The sequence below is a fragment of the Amblyomma mixtum genome, chromosome 3 (genome assembly GCF_055824585.1).
Source record: "Amblyomma mixtum isolate Tamu chromosome 3, ASM5582458v1, whole genome shotgun sequence".
In the NCBI taxonomy this organism is placed as follows: Eukaryota; Metazoa; Arthropoda; class Arachnida; order Ixodida; family Ixodidae; genus Amblyomma; species Amblyomma mixtum.
In genome coordinates this window covers 308442641-308456349 of record NC_143014.1, presented here as the reverse complement: position 1 = coordinate 308456349, position 13709 = coordinate 308442641, and the positions used below count along the sequence as shown (strand labels likewise).

Genomic DNA, 13709 nt, shown 5'->3' with positions numbered 1-13709 from the left:
CACAGGGCCTTGAAAACATAGTACAGCTATGTTCTATGATTCTGCTTTACAACTACACCAGAATATATAAATATATAGCAGACATATCAGGGTCCACAGACACACAACAAGGATTAATTCCTGAGCAACTGTTTACAATATCTGGCCACTATGAGGTGATCCTGTCATTGGCATTACTGAGAAAAAAAAAATGGAACTATTCAACCGAGAAAAGATAGGCCACATGCAGTGGTGATTTGGTCTGAAAAAAGAGTGTGATTTTCAGAAAATGAGTGTGTGTGTCACTTTCTGAAGAAACCAGGGTTGCTAACTGCAGTCTGCACGTGTGAAATGTTTGAATCGTAACCTATTAAAAAAAAGCACTTCTAGCAACGCAAAGGTGGTGAGGTGTCATAGACGAAGCTTTGCTAAACACCCCCACCAAATCATTCTCTCAAAAATCACTACCAAACTCATTACTTTGTCACACTTTATCAGCAGAGGAGTTGAGGTTCACATTGCTGGCTAACAAAGAAAACAAAAGTTGACAACAAATCAATAGTGGTGAGCAAACATGAACATTTAAGATACTGTTTTTAGCTTGACCCCTTTTGATAAATGACCCCTTCTTTCTGCACCCTACATGCAGGGCATCCTAGCTAAATGTAACCAAGGTTTCAAAAAGACAGTGTGTGCTACAGGAACAAAATCAACTGCACGCAGTTTGGAGTCGCTTGGTGTGATCTCCAGTATTTTTACTGTTCTGCCTAGCTAATTAGCTAATATTTTAAGCTCTTGGCTTCATAAACAGTGGCAACTGGAAAGTTCAATAACATCGCAAAAACAGGTGGCTGGAGTGTTTCAAACAACGGACACTTTAAGCATCTTCTTATTACCAGACTAAAAAGAAAGATGGCGAAATACGAATGCTACCAAGCGACGCTGTTACTATTTCAGTGCTCCCGAATACACTATCAAAAAACTAAACCCTTTTATCTCAGAAGCGCACAAGACAGCAAAAAGACTGGGGCATGAGCAGATGTTATCTATGTAAAAGTCATGTAATGGCCATTCTTTTCTGCTTATTTACAGTTATAATTTACTGCACTCGACACCGGCATGCGCTCACTTTCCTTGATGCGTGAGCAGCTGCTGGCGCATATTTCCTGGCCACTGCAAATGTCAAGCCCTGTTCGGGACAGCTTTTCCGAGATAAAAGCTCTGTGAAAGCATGACTGGAACAGCTGAAACAGCCGTGCTGTCAGATGGTAGTTCTTGAATTTTGTGGCCTCTCATTTAAATTTTGGCAAAAAAGGGATAAGTAAAGATGACCTTGTTGCTAACACTCTAGCCGGCAGTTTTTCATGATCTACAACCCTCCAACTGACACTCCCATCTCTTAAGCAGAGTTTAACAGCTACCTAGTCAGCCTTAAAAAACTAGGCAGAATGAAAAAATGTATGCCAAGTGACTCCCAACTACACTCAGTTGCTTTCACTCGCACTGGACACGCTGTATTTTTTGAGAAACCTCAGTTACATTTAGCTTGAACGTCCTGTATATAACTCTCTCAAAGCAACCAGTAACATACGTTACAGTAACAACAGCAGTAACAGCATGATATAATGACATACATTTAACAGCTGCAGTATTGGGCTTTGTAGGAGTGTGCCACAGGAGCACAGTCTATTACTAAAGGTGACTGACACAAAACAGGTTTTACACTCAAGCACTTTGTTGGCTACAAGAGAAATGTATGTATAAATCACTAGAACTTGTTCCGAAAACTCAGTTCTGGTTGAACCCATGGTGAAATACTTAGAGCAACTGATTATTATTTGAAAATTTGTTTCTTGCGAAAAAAGAGCCCCTGAGTGTGGCAAGTAAACAGAACTAGCACGCTCGGCAATGAACCTTCCATCCCCTGGCACTCCCAACTCATAAATGATGCTCCAACACCACAAAGTACACGCCAACCATTGGACTAGCAAATGAGTGCGGTCGAGAGAAACCTCGATGCAAAGCCACAGTGGCATGTGCCTGGTGTGAAAGCAGGAACTGAAGGGGGGGGGGGGGGGGGGGGGGTGAAAGGGACGAAAGCTGCCAAGCAGGCCCAAAGCACAGAATGAGAACGGACATGCTACAGACGATGAGTCAATGAGTTTCTGTGGCTGTAGCTTCCTAACATCTGGTCACAACAGGCTGCACGCATGGCAGGATACGTCCTGAGCTTATAACCTGAGATCACGTCTCTGTCGCACAGAAAAAGATGAAGGTACCACAGAAGAAACCACAGTGCAAGCAGTATTCAGGTGATATGATGGCATGCCTCCACCATACATGCACTGAGGGGAGGACTTGGATGCAGCTGTCCCGAATAGTGAGAGAAGGAATACTGTAAGCACGGCCCGTGACACCCACCTGTCATTAAGTTCATGCCACACTGGCCTAGTGGTGACGATTTTGCTGGTTGTTCCACTAGCTGAGAACGTAGTTTACTGCTGGTTTTCATGGCGACTGGAGTGCAGAGTGCTTTTATATTATTTTCCAAAGTGTGGCTCTGTGTGGTCGCATAGAAAAGTGGTTCACTCCAACTGTCATATCCACATGGTGTCTATGTAAAACTGAACAAGTCTCTGAACTTTCAACTTGTCAGAGGCTTCAGCTTTCTCACAATGGTGCAACCGGTAGCAGCCAAGAAGCTGGTGCTGCGATTACTTCTTTGTCTCGGGCAATGAGTTTTCTAGCTTTTATGATGTGCGTTTCCCCTGGATCTTCTTGAAGTCTTGCCAGCCCCCAATAAATAAGGATCGCAGCTTTTAAGCCGCCAAAGTCTTTTAATCTGTCTTGCAAACTAGGATTGGTTAAAGAGGATGGTTTTGCTACTCATCGCATATCCCTTGTCCCGACGACTTGTTCAGCAGTACAAAAGGCTCACCTTGCTAACCAGCATTCATTATGATATGAGTGGTGCCTCTCGGGGCACTATCACGTCACCTTAAATACTTCTAGCACCATGGAAGGGCAACACTCAACAGCCAGAATGACTACTAGCCTTGCTTTGCAAGGTTGACACCACATATCACAAACGACCTATACCAGCTCCTCCAATACAGAACTACTTCTTTTCAATGACAACCTTCATGTCCTTGAGGATATACCACATCTGTGTGGGGAATGTTATGATCCTTGCAACCTTTCAATTTCCATCTTCATGCTGGCAATCTGCAAGAAGTAACAAGAAAAAATGAAGACGAAGTAACATTCACACATTTGCAATTGCTACACAACACAGCACGTAGACCTGCTGCTTTTTTTTTCGGAGCAGCACAGAAACTGACAACCTCCTGAAACTACCGCACACGCTTTCTTATGAAATACTAAAAGCAGTACGAGAACAGCATTTATATGAAACTTTCTGAAAAACAAAAAATATATAAATACAGATAAAAGCATTTGTTGGTTAGTTTTAAAAAAAATAAAAGCTTTCCAGAAAAACTGACAACACGGTACAGTCAGTGTCCAACATGATCCCTATCTGCTACCCTTGCAAGTCAAGGGTTTTCAAACTGCACTATCCATGGCTTTCGACGTCTCGAAAGTGGAATTATAAAAATCAAGAGCCTTCTAGCGCCTGCGCAAACTGCACACAGAATACTGCCACAAAAACATTAACTATCTGCTCAAGTTTACCTCCTACAGTGAACTGTGAAAGCCTTTGTTATTACAGAATGGTGGACACTAATTCCACCTGTTCTGAGCGCTCAAGTTTCAAATTTAGACACAACACGTATGCGTCCGTATTGCACCGTTTGTACTGAAAAGGCCGAAAAGCAGTGTGTGCTACTTTTGTGCACAACAGTTTCATTCGAGTCAAAGTCAAGCACACACTGCGAAGTGTAGTACATAGTATCAACTGCCTTGAAATTATGCTTAACCTCAAGCTCGCAGCTTTGTTTCAGTTCAGTCACACAAAAATACAGCTTGGCATCACCACAGCTTCGACTGCGAAAAGGGTTGGTGGTGGCGATACTGGTATTTTCATTTTTGGCCCGTTCTCCATTAACCCTTTCAGGTGCCATTTTTTGTTTTGACTGAAATCAATTATTTTTTCACCTAAGTACTAGTTTATTCAGGCCTCAAGAAAGGGAATTCGTTAGTTTTCGAGCGCGAAAGAACAGCAGGTACGTTTTTACAATGATGTGGAGAATTCCATACAAAGTATCAGATTTGTTACAAATAATAACATCGAAATGTTCTTGTGTGTCACGTAAACACCCTAGGGATCGTGGAATTGCTTATTGTTTCGAAGATTCACATTACCCTTGAAAATGAGCAAAAACAATCGACGTTTTCACTGGCAGCAAAATCTGTCTGCACAAAAACGGTGGACAAAGTGCTGCCTAGCTCACTCTTATGTGAAATATTATTTACTGCATCCGCTACATGGTACAAAAAAAGCAACTTATTTGCAACTAGAAGGGTGCTCAATTTGACTGAAATAATGAAATCACTGTTAAGTGCTCCGGTTTCTCAGAAAAAGCTGCAAGTTTGCCGCTTACACAATTGTGTCCAAAGCGCCTGAAAGGGTTAATAAAAGTTTTGGTGCAAGTAGCCTCTTTGTTGTTAAAAGGCAGTGATCCATCGATACAGGCCAGCTCAAGTTTGTCCTTGGCACCCCTTGATGTGTGCCTGCATGCTGTCTCATTCCCAGGCCAGTGAGCCCCGCAACCCTCCCGATGGGGCTTTGCCCTGGAACCCACCTGCTCGGCGTGCCTGGCCTGCTCAGCCACTGAGTTCTGGCTCTTGTAGCGTGGATGTGCCCGGCGACGCTCCAGGCTGTTCAGCCGGTTCACCAGCTGCTGGAGGCGCTTCTGCAGCGCAGCTTGCACAGCCTCCCTCTGCGTCCAAGAGTGCCTCACTCGAGCACACACTCGCAATGGCACAATCGGGCAATGCACAGCACAGGGCCACTCAAGAACAGTAGCCAAACTGTACCAATGCTCTTCTATCAGGTATAAGTACGGCCTGCAGCAACATACTGCTTGCATTTCCCAGTTCTCGTCACATTTTTTAACGACATCAGCTAAAAAATTTGCCCCCTAGCATAAAATTACTTGCTTACAATTAACTGATTACACTGAACCGTGAATATGCACGCGTTGTTTGGGATCTGTTTACTAACCGTAACATCACCCGTCTCGAAAAGGTAACAGGAAAAGCTATAAGGTTGTTTTACTCAAAATTTCCTCTGTATGACTAACCCTCTGAAATAACACATGCTAATGGCATTCAGTGTCTCAAACAATAAAGGAAAAATTTACTTTTGTAATCTTTTTCTTGCTTTGAAATAAAAATCTAGGAATTAACCCTTTACCCTATCTGTCACCTTCAATGCTGAGGCACACATGCCACTGCCATCCTAACTTGCTGACGCCGCATTTTACACAGACAGATTTATTCATGTTTTCATATTTTTCCTCTCACTATAACCGACTGGAATCATTCCTTATTGCTCTTCACCACACTTTGATGTTTTATTAACTTTGATTACATTTGATTTGTTTATCTTTTTACCCATCCTGCTTGGACCTGTACAAGACTAGCAGTATTGAATAAACAAATAACTAATTGGCAGGAGCAGAACAAAAATGTCTCGCACATTCTTGTACACCTCTGGGGAAAAGATTTGACAGCATTAGCAGTATCACACAAAAGCCACCCCCTTTTTTTTCTCATGAGAATGCCCACACACAGTGGCGTCACGAAGGGGGGGCGATCACAGAGAAACTGATGGTGGTGCTGTGGTTGTTGAAGAGCCTTACTGCGAAACTCAGTTCCACAGCTTGTAGTTTTCTATGGTTGATTGTCTGAGAGCGCATTTTCCATTGAAAAAACTTCCCTACGGAGGCACCTCAAAGTGACAGGTTTGGTCTCAAAAAGGCCAAGCACTGATATGCACTGGACTCGTACAACATTTTCACCTGACCTGCAAACATTTTGGAGGATACATCTGCATATGGCATCCTGAGAGGGAGGGAGGATTCTATTCTGAAACCTATCAAGAACTGCTTTGCATTTAGAAAGGGATCAAGACTGTAATTGGGTCATGTATGTTATCGTTACTTCTATTATCTGCTGAAAGCCAACTGGCAGTAAGCATCGGCGTTGAAGAAATGATCAGCAGGTTTGTGGCCCTCACAAATGGCAAAGGAAATTTTTTTATTTTTGATAAGTGCGGGTGCTTGGGTCCGTGGTGGCGCACTGCTCACCATCATCCCCCTGCGGGGATCTCCCTGCGGATGCTCGGGATACCCCGTGGTGTCGCAACTCACCATCTGCACGCTGCAGATACTCCTGTGGGGTGGTAAGCCGTATGGTACAGTAAATTATATACAATTTTTGTGCACTAAATCTGTTTTTTTATGCCTGCATTATGTGAAAAGAATTCCCTTTTAGTTTAAGATACCTGTACTGATAATCAAGAATATCCATTTTGACTAGCCACCAATTTTTATTATTTGTATTTGCATTGTAACCAAAAATTTGATACTTGCACAAACCTAATAAGTGCAATACAATAAGAGCAGCCACGTGTACTTATTTTTCTCCTTGTGCTTTGTTGCCTTTGTGGACCAAAGCACTGAAGCAAAATCAACAATTGCCCAACCCCAGCGGATGTCTTCCTGAGCTAAAGTGTTGCGAAGAATGTTGTGTGGCGTGTGGCAGCCCCTCGCCTATTTCTGCACATGAGCTTGGCAGTTCCCTCGCAGCTGCCCTTCGGAGGTTTCACAGCTGTGCAATGCTAGACCAGTTGCTGGGAGGAAAGCTTCTTTTGCGGGGTTAGAAATTTAAACAGCCATCACTAAAATGGCACACAACACAGATCAAAGGTGTTAAACTGAGAGAAAGCAACTAATATGCAATCAAAGCTATCAGGGAAGACTGGAGCTCTGCCTGGTTGCTCACACTCCAACGAACAGGCTGTGTTTAGTCTTTGAATGCCTGTGCCACACGGAAAGTGGATCCTATGCGCTGTCATCTGTCTACTGCGCGAAGCACTTTGTTCCGACCATTTCTGTTCTATAGAAAAGCACGTAAGTGCAGTAGTGCAGCAGGTGCCATTGTGAGCCTCAGGTGCGGCAGTAGGACTGGCCTCCCCTTGCCACCGCAGAACTGTGCAACCCTGGCGATGTGTGACTGAAGAAGGAGTGAAACACTCACATCCGTCTCAACGTAGACATCGGCCAGTGAGTCCACTGTGGCCTGTGTCCAGTGCACCTCGGCTGGCGGCTCCTGAGGTCCGCTCGCCACAACGACCTCCCGCAGCTTGGCCAAGTGGCACACAGTCGGGGCAAGCTGCCGCACAAACTCAGCATTGGCCTCCTCCATCCTCACAAATGCTGCAGGCAGAGAGAAAGGTGGCACAGGCCACGTGAGAAAAACCACAGGGAACACACAGCATTCCTTATTTTGGCTGAAACAACACGCCGTTCAATGTTTGCGATCTGGACAAATCAAATACCGTATTTACTCGCATAATAGGCGCACTTTTTTTCCAGAAAATCCGGCTCAATGTTCGGGGTGCGCCTATTACGCGGGGTAAAATTTCCGGAAATTTTTCGACTCGCAGAATTGAACATACCGCATAAACGCACTCGTGTACGGGCCGCACCCTGTTTTCCCGAAGAAAATATTTAAAAAAAAACGTGTAAGGGCCGCACCGAAACTTTACATGACCCACGCGGGAATAGCCTTTGAAATGCATGCTTACAGGCCTCCGCGATCAGCTCCGGCTGCGCGTAACGGGCGCTTGATCGCAGAGGCCACACACACGCAAAGGAGCTTCCAGACGCCGCTCGCGAAGGGCGCCCAAGGCCAAGCTTATCATCATCATCAATGTTTTCTTCCGCCGCGAGCGTCCACTATCTATATCGCCATCAGCATCACCAGCTCCAGGTTTTTTTTTTTTTGTTGCTATCAAGTGCCGGGATCTGCGGTAGCACGTAGTTCATCGTGGTTTGTGGCTTTGCTGCCGAGCGTTGCTGTTTTAGCTCGACAGACAAGCACCTTAATAGCTACACGGCTGGGAGTTTGCTCTCGAACACGGCAAGCGTGCGGCAGGTCGGAAACTCGACGTGGTCGAGAAGTGCGGCAGTTGCGTCTTTTTGCGGCAGTTGCGTCTAAATTTTCGTACGTGACTCCAGGCGCCGAGGTTTTCGCGGGCCTAAGTCGGGAACGTTTCCGGCTGGGGATGAAACTTTACAAACAGACGTTTAAAGTGTGAGTGCGGCTGTTCTACATGATGTTGTTGTACGTGCTGTGGGTCCGCAGCAGCTGCGACGGCAGCAGCACTAGTGTGGACCAGTAGTCAGTTCAGCAAAAACTTTGTTAAAATAAAGATTGGGGGTGGGGGGCGGCGAGGCGTCGGCTTGCAATCGTGTAAATACAGTATTGATCACAGTGCCAAGTTCAGGGTGCGCCTATTATGCGCGGAAATAAAAAAATCTGATTTTTCGCGACCAAACTAGGGGTGCGCCTATTATGCGAGTGCGCCTATTATGCGAGTAAATACGGTAGTCCAATTCCTCCCACAAAACCCAGTTTTGCCCCCAAGTTTTGGAGGCAATGCACATGCAGTATCATAGCATCAAAATGCCTTTGCACGAGCAAAACACACAACAAGTGCATTCTTGCAGGGCTCTGCACAAATGGGACAACCCTAGAAAGAAATGCTCACAATGCAGCACTTCCGTCTACAAAAGGATCAAGACTGCCTCTGTACAAACTTCTCCTCCATCAAGCATGCCATGTTTAGCAACAGACATCATGTACAGCCACTGGCACTCATCCTAAGACGAGTATAGATGCTACATGTTACAAGAAAGCTGCCAGACTTTCAAGCACCAACCAGAATATTACATTCCTCTGCATAAGTTTTTACTGCCACTGCCACTAATTTCGCTCCTGGAGGACAGAAAGTTGGCCGAGTTGGTTCAATTCCATAATTCTACAGAGCGAAAGACGAGGATAAAAGAAGACGAGGCGAGACAAACACGGCGCTAACAACTAAATGCATTATTCACAATGAACAATATTTATAGGCTGCAGGAAAATAAGAACAATCAACGAACACTCCCTCAAGTTAAAGAATGATGGTAAAAAGTTTCAGCTGATACCAAGTGGCAAGTTTGCAGGTGTCCCAGCCCCTAAAAACAAGAAACAACAAAAACACAAGCTGAAGATGGCACAATGCACAGTCGTAGTCAATCAGGCCTTGCTATCGCAGATTGCAGGATCGCAATCTCATTTTTGTGTAGGATCACTGTAGCCTTTGCCACACAGGGTTTACTGTCTTCAAGGATGAAAAAACCTTTGACCATGCGACACTTGGTTGCGATTTCTGTATATTATCTGCGTTCCTTTAAAATGTAGACCCTGTGCAGTCTCGGCAGTGCAGAACAAGATTACAGTTAGCAGGTCTTCCTAGTGAATCCACATGCTCCTTTTGAAGTGTATTCACATACCGCCCAGCTTGCCCTATGTACGTCTTACCACAGGGAAGAGGAATTTTATAAATTCTCTCTTCCCTGCAGGGCATAAAAAACACTTCATGGCAAACACTACAGCCCCTCCTGATGTCGTTACTGAACTGTTTACTGACCACTGGGCAGATTCTTTACAGCTTATCTTCGACATTGAGAACCACTCTTACCCCATACCTGTCACCAGTCTTCTTCAAACAGTGTGATATCTCATGCATGTATGCGATGGCCGCAGTTTTCTTCCCCAAATTATTACATTCCTGTGGAGGGGCCTCTTTTTTCATTCTCTTGACCATTCTTTTGCATAATTGCCCCAGTGTCACTTCTGGAAAGCCAGCTTCCTTCAGACTTGCATTTTCAAGGAAGTCTTCATTCTGTGAGAGCATGGTTTAGCCAGTGTTGCTTTAAGACATGTAGCCGCCAACCCCCTGCTTGGCGGTCTTGGAGTGTCCAGAGTTGTAACTTAGAAGTTGCTTGGCCGACCAGGGGCAATGTTCCCAGCAGACATGTCCTTCTAGAAACATCTTGATGTCCAAAAACTGGATGCATCTTCCTTTCTGCAGCTCCACTGTGAACTTCAATCCATACGAGGCGTTTTCCTCGAAAATGCTTCCTTCGATAATGACAAAGTACCCCTCTTTGTTAGGCAGGACCGGGTGGAACCCCTCTCTGAGCGAAAACCGCACTAACGGCTTAACATCATCCCTGGAGTGCTGCCTGCATTGCAGACTAGCAACGACTGCATAGCACTCAGCCATGCATCTCGGCATTTCCTCTTGGGAAGCATGCCTCAATATCTGTCGCGAGAGTGCCAAGAAATTTGCATGGTCGAGGTTGGGTACAAAGCAAAGCTTAGGTCCTTTTTTCAAAGTGCGTAAATGGCGCTCGGGAACTTCTTTTACCTCAAACACAAGTAGGTTGTGTTTGGACTTTATCTTTCTTTATGACAGTGCATTGTGCCATCTTCACCTTGCATATTTTTGTTTTGTTTTTTAGGGGCTAGGGTACGTGTAAACTTGTGACACTGGCATCGGCTGAAAATTTTTACTGTCATTTTATAATTTCAGGGAGTATTCACTGATTGTTCTCGTTTTTCTGCACCCAATAAATATTGTCCACTGTAAATAAAGCATTTAGTTGTTAGCACTGTGTTTGTCTCGCCTTGTTTTCTTTTGTCTTCCATCTTTCATGCTGTAGAATTACGGCACTGAACCAACTTCTGTAATACCAGTGTTTTAACTATACTAATTGCAGTCAGTGTCTGCAGAGCAAGAACTTCATCATGGTACTCGAGACAAAGCCTTTGCCCTCTGGACGTCCAGACCCTACGCAGATGGATGGAACCCTCCCCAGGACATTCCAGGAGGATTTGCCACATTCCCTGTTCAGAGTGGTGGAGACAAGCCAGGCCATACGAGAACTGCCCGTGCGTCCAGTGCGTTGCCCAGAGGGGTGAGAGACACCAGCGCCATGTGTTTAGTGAACGGTGTAGAACTGTGGATCGCCTGACTGAGTTCCTATAAAACAATGTATGACCGACGCTGCCCACCAAGAAAAGAAAGACAAAGCCCAGAGGCAACGTACTTGTTCTCGGGGCAAAAGAGGCTCCCGAGCACCATTTATGCACCCAGAAAAAAAAAAAAAAATGGCCGCAGCTTAGCTCGGCTGAGACGGTTATGCAAGCGAAACCTTTGTTATATGTGGTTATGCTGTATTGCTAAGCCTGGTTAGACTCAACCTATTCATCTGCCGCCAAGCCAAAGTCATGGCGGAGGCAGAAGCAGCAACGGCCGCCTCCAAAGCTCTTCGCTGCTGCCTTTTGGCATCCTTCAATCACCGTTGAGTCAGTCGACGCTCCCGCTCTTCGTTGATCTCTGCTGCTAGCTTGGCACGTTTAACTTCCCTACCTCTAGCTAAATACTTAGCATGACTGACAATGTCAGCCGGATGATCAGACTCAGACCGTCGTCTACGAGACCTTCCTGACGGCATAGACTGACTGTCCCGGCCGACTCGCTTCATTCATGGCAAGAAACTGCGAGTGTGTATGCGCAGGAGAGTGGCGCCATCTCCCTTTCAAGCAAACGGCGAGTCACGTGGTGAGTCACGTGGACACAGATGGCGAGACAGTGCACCACTGCAACTGCGGCGAGTCACGTGGTACGTACCGTGGCTGACACACCTCCACCCCTCATCTTGAAGGTCAAATCTACCGCGCCGATGACCTCAGCTCAACTAGGCTAGTAAAGCTTTCACTTTAAAAGGACCGAAGTTTTGCTTTGAACCAAACCTCGACCATGCGGATTTGTTGGCACTCTCGCCACAGATACTGAGGCATGCCTCCCAAGAGAGAAAGGCGAGATGCGTGGCTCAGTGCTGTGCAATCGTTGCTAGTCTGCAACGCAGGCAGGATTCCAGTGATGGTGGCAAGCCGTTAGTGCGGTTTTTAAACAGCGAGGGGTTCCACCCAGTCCTGCCTAACAAAGAGGGGTACTTCGTCGTTATTGAAGCAGGAATTTTCGAGGAAAAGGTGCAGGCGGCGATCCAGAAGAACTTCAAAGAGGTGAAAGTGAAGCTTTCTACGACGAAAGAACAAGCTCTGGCCCTCCTACGACAGCTCAACTTTGAAGGATTGTGCTCCAGTGTCAAAAATGCCAAGAGTCTTCAGCTTAGTGTGTTCTTTACGGCGAAGACCCTTCCGAACCCTAGTGTCCGAGAAGGACTCGTGACAGCACGCTGTCTTGGGCTACCTCCAAGAGCATCTGTCCTTTAGTAGACCCCTTTAAAATAACCATTTCAATGGACGTCATGCAGTTCCTTTCAAGTGAGTCCCTTGCACAATGCTCCACTTTTAGTCTGGAAGTAGAAGACTTAATTTTGTTCCCTCTCTCATTCTCTTCTAATGAAGTGTGTCAAGGACTGCATCACCCTCAGTAATGATGAGGAAGCTTCCATCCACAGGTGCGGCATTTCCGTTGTGACCTTTCTAGAGGTCCTATCATTTTACCTGGATTGACTGGAAGGACAAGGTGCATGTACAGCAGTCCGGTGTTTGCCTTGGCTCCCGAGTGGCCCCGGTTCCAACTGACATTTGCCTTGGCAGGATGGGCAAAGGACTAGAACCACAGTCAGATGAAAGGGTGATAAGGGTTCTGAGGTACGCTGATGATTACATTGTCTTCACATGCTTTCAAGAACCAAATGTAGCTGAGGTAGATCAAGTCGTCAGGGTGTTTCAAGAGGCCTCGTATGGATTGAAGTTCACAGTGCAGCTGCAGAAAGGAAGATACATCCAGTTTTTGGACATCAAGATGTTTCAAGAAGGACATGTCTGCTGGGAATACTGCCCCCGGTTGGCCAAGCAACTTCTAAGTTACGACTTGGGACATTCCAAGACCACCAAGCACGGGGTTGGCAGCCACGTGTCTCAAAGCAACACTGGCTAAACCACACCCTCACAGAATGAAGACTTCCTTGAAAATGCAACTCAGTCGCCTGAAGGAAGCTGGTTTTCCGGAAGTGACGCTGGGGAAATTATGCAAAAGAATAGCCAAGAGAATAAAAAAAGAGGCCCCTCCACAGGAATGTGATAATTTTGGGAAGAAAACTGCGGCCACCGCATACACGCATGGGATATCACACTGTTTGAAGAAGATTGGCGATGGTATGGGGGCAAGAGTGGTTCTTAATGTCGAAGATAAGCTGAAAAGGATTTGCCCAACGGTCAGCAAACGGTTGAGTAACGGCAGCAGCAGGGGGTGCAGTGTTCACCATAAAATGTCCTTTGTGCTCTACAGGGAGGGGGTAGTTTATAAAATTCCTCTTCCCTGTGGTAAGACGTACATAGGGCAAGCTGGGCGGTGTGTGAATACACATCTAAAGGAGCACCTGGATTCACTAGGAAGACCTCGTAACTAATCTTGTTCTGCACTGCCGAGACTGCAGAGGGTCTACCCGATTTTAAAGGAACGCAGATAGTATACAGAAATCACAACCAAGTGTCACATGGTCGAAGCTTTTCTATCCTTGAAGATGGCAAAGCGTGTGTGGCAAAGGCTACAGTGACCCTGCACAAAAATGAGAATGTGATCCTGCAATCTGCGATTGCAAGGCCTGACTGACTACGACGGTGCCTTGTGCCACCTTCACCTTGTGTTTTTGATGTTTCTTGTTTGTTTGTTTGTT

The 13709-nt window shown here is 45.8% G+C and overlaps 1 protein-coding gene across 5 annotated transcripts in view; it reads right to left on the bottom strand.

Annotated features, from left to right (window-relative positions):
• Nucleotides 1-455: 455 nt before the first annotated feature.
• The window catches only part of LOC149355543 (valine--tRNA ligase, mitochondrial-like), a 402426-nt gene continuing 389172 nt past the window's right edge, over nucleotides 456-13709 (bottom strand). For all 5 annotated transcript variants that reach the window (XM_089583866.1, XM_089583864.1, XM_089583865.1 and 2 more), the window contains 3 exons: nucleotides 7204-7382; nucleotides 4743-4880; nucleotides 456-3204 (listed from right to left, as the gene is read on the bottom strand). In XM_089583866.1, the coding sequence (XP_089439992.1) occupies nucleotides 3160-3204; nucleotides 4743-4880; nucleotides 7204-7382 (362 nt within the window). In that variant the 3' untranslated portion in view covers nucleotides 456-3159. The remainder of the gene's footprint in view (nucleotides 3205-4742; nucleotides 4881-7203; nucleotides 7383-13709) is intronic.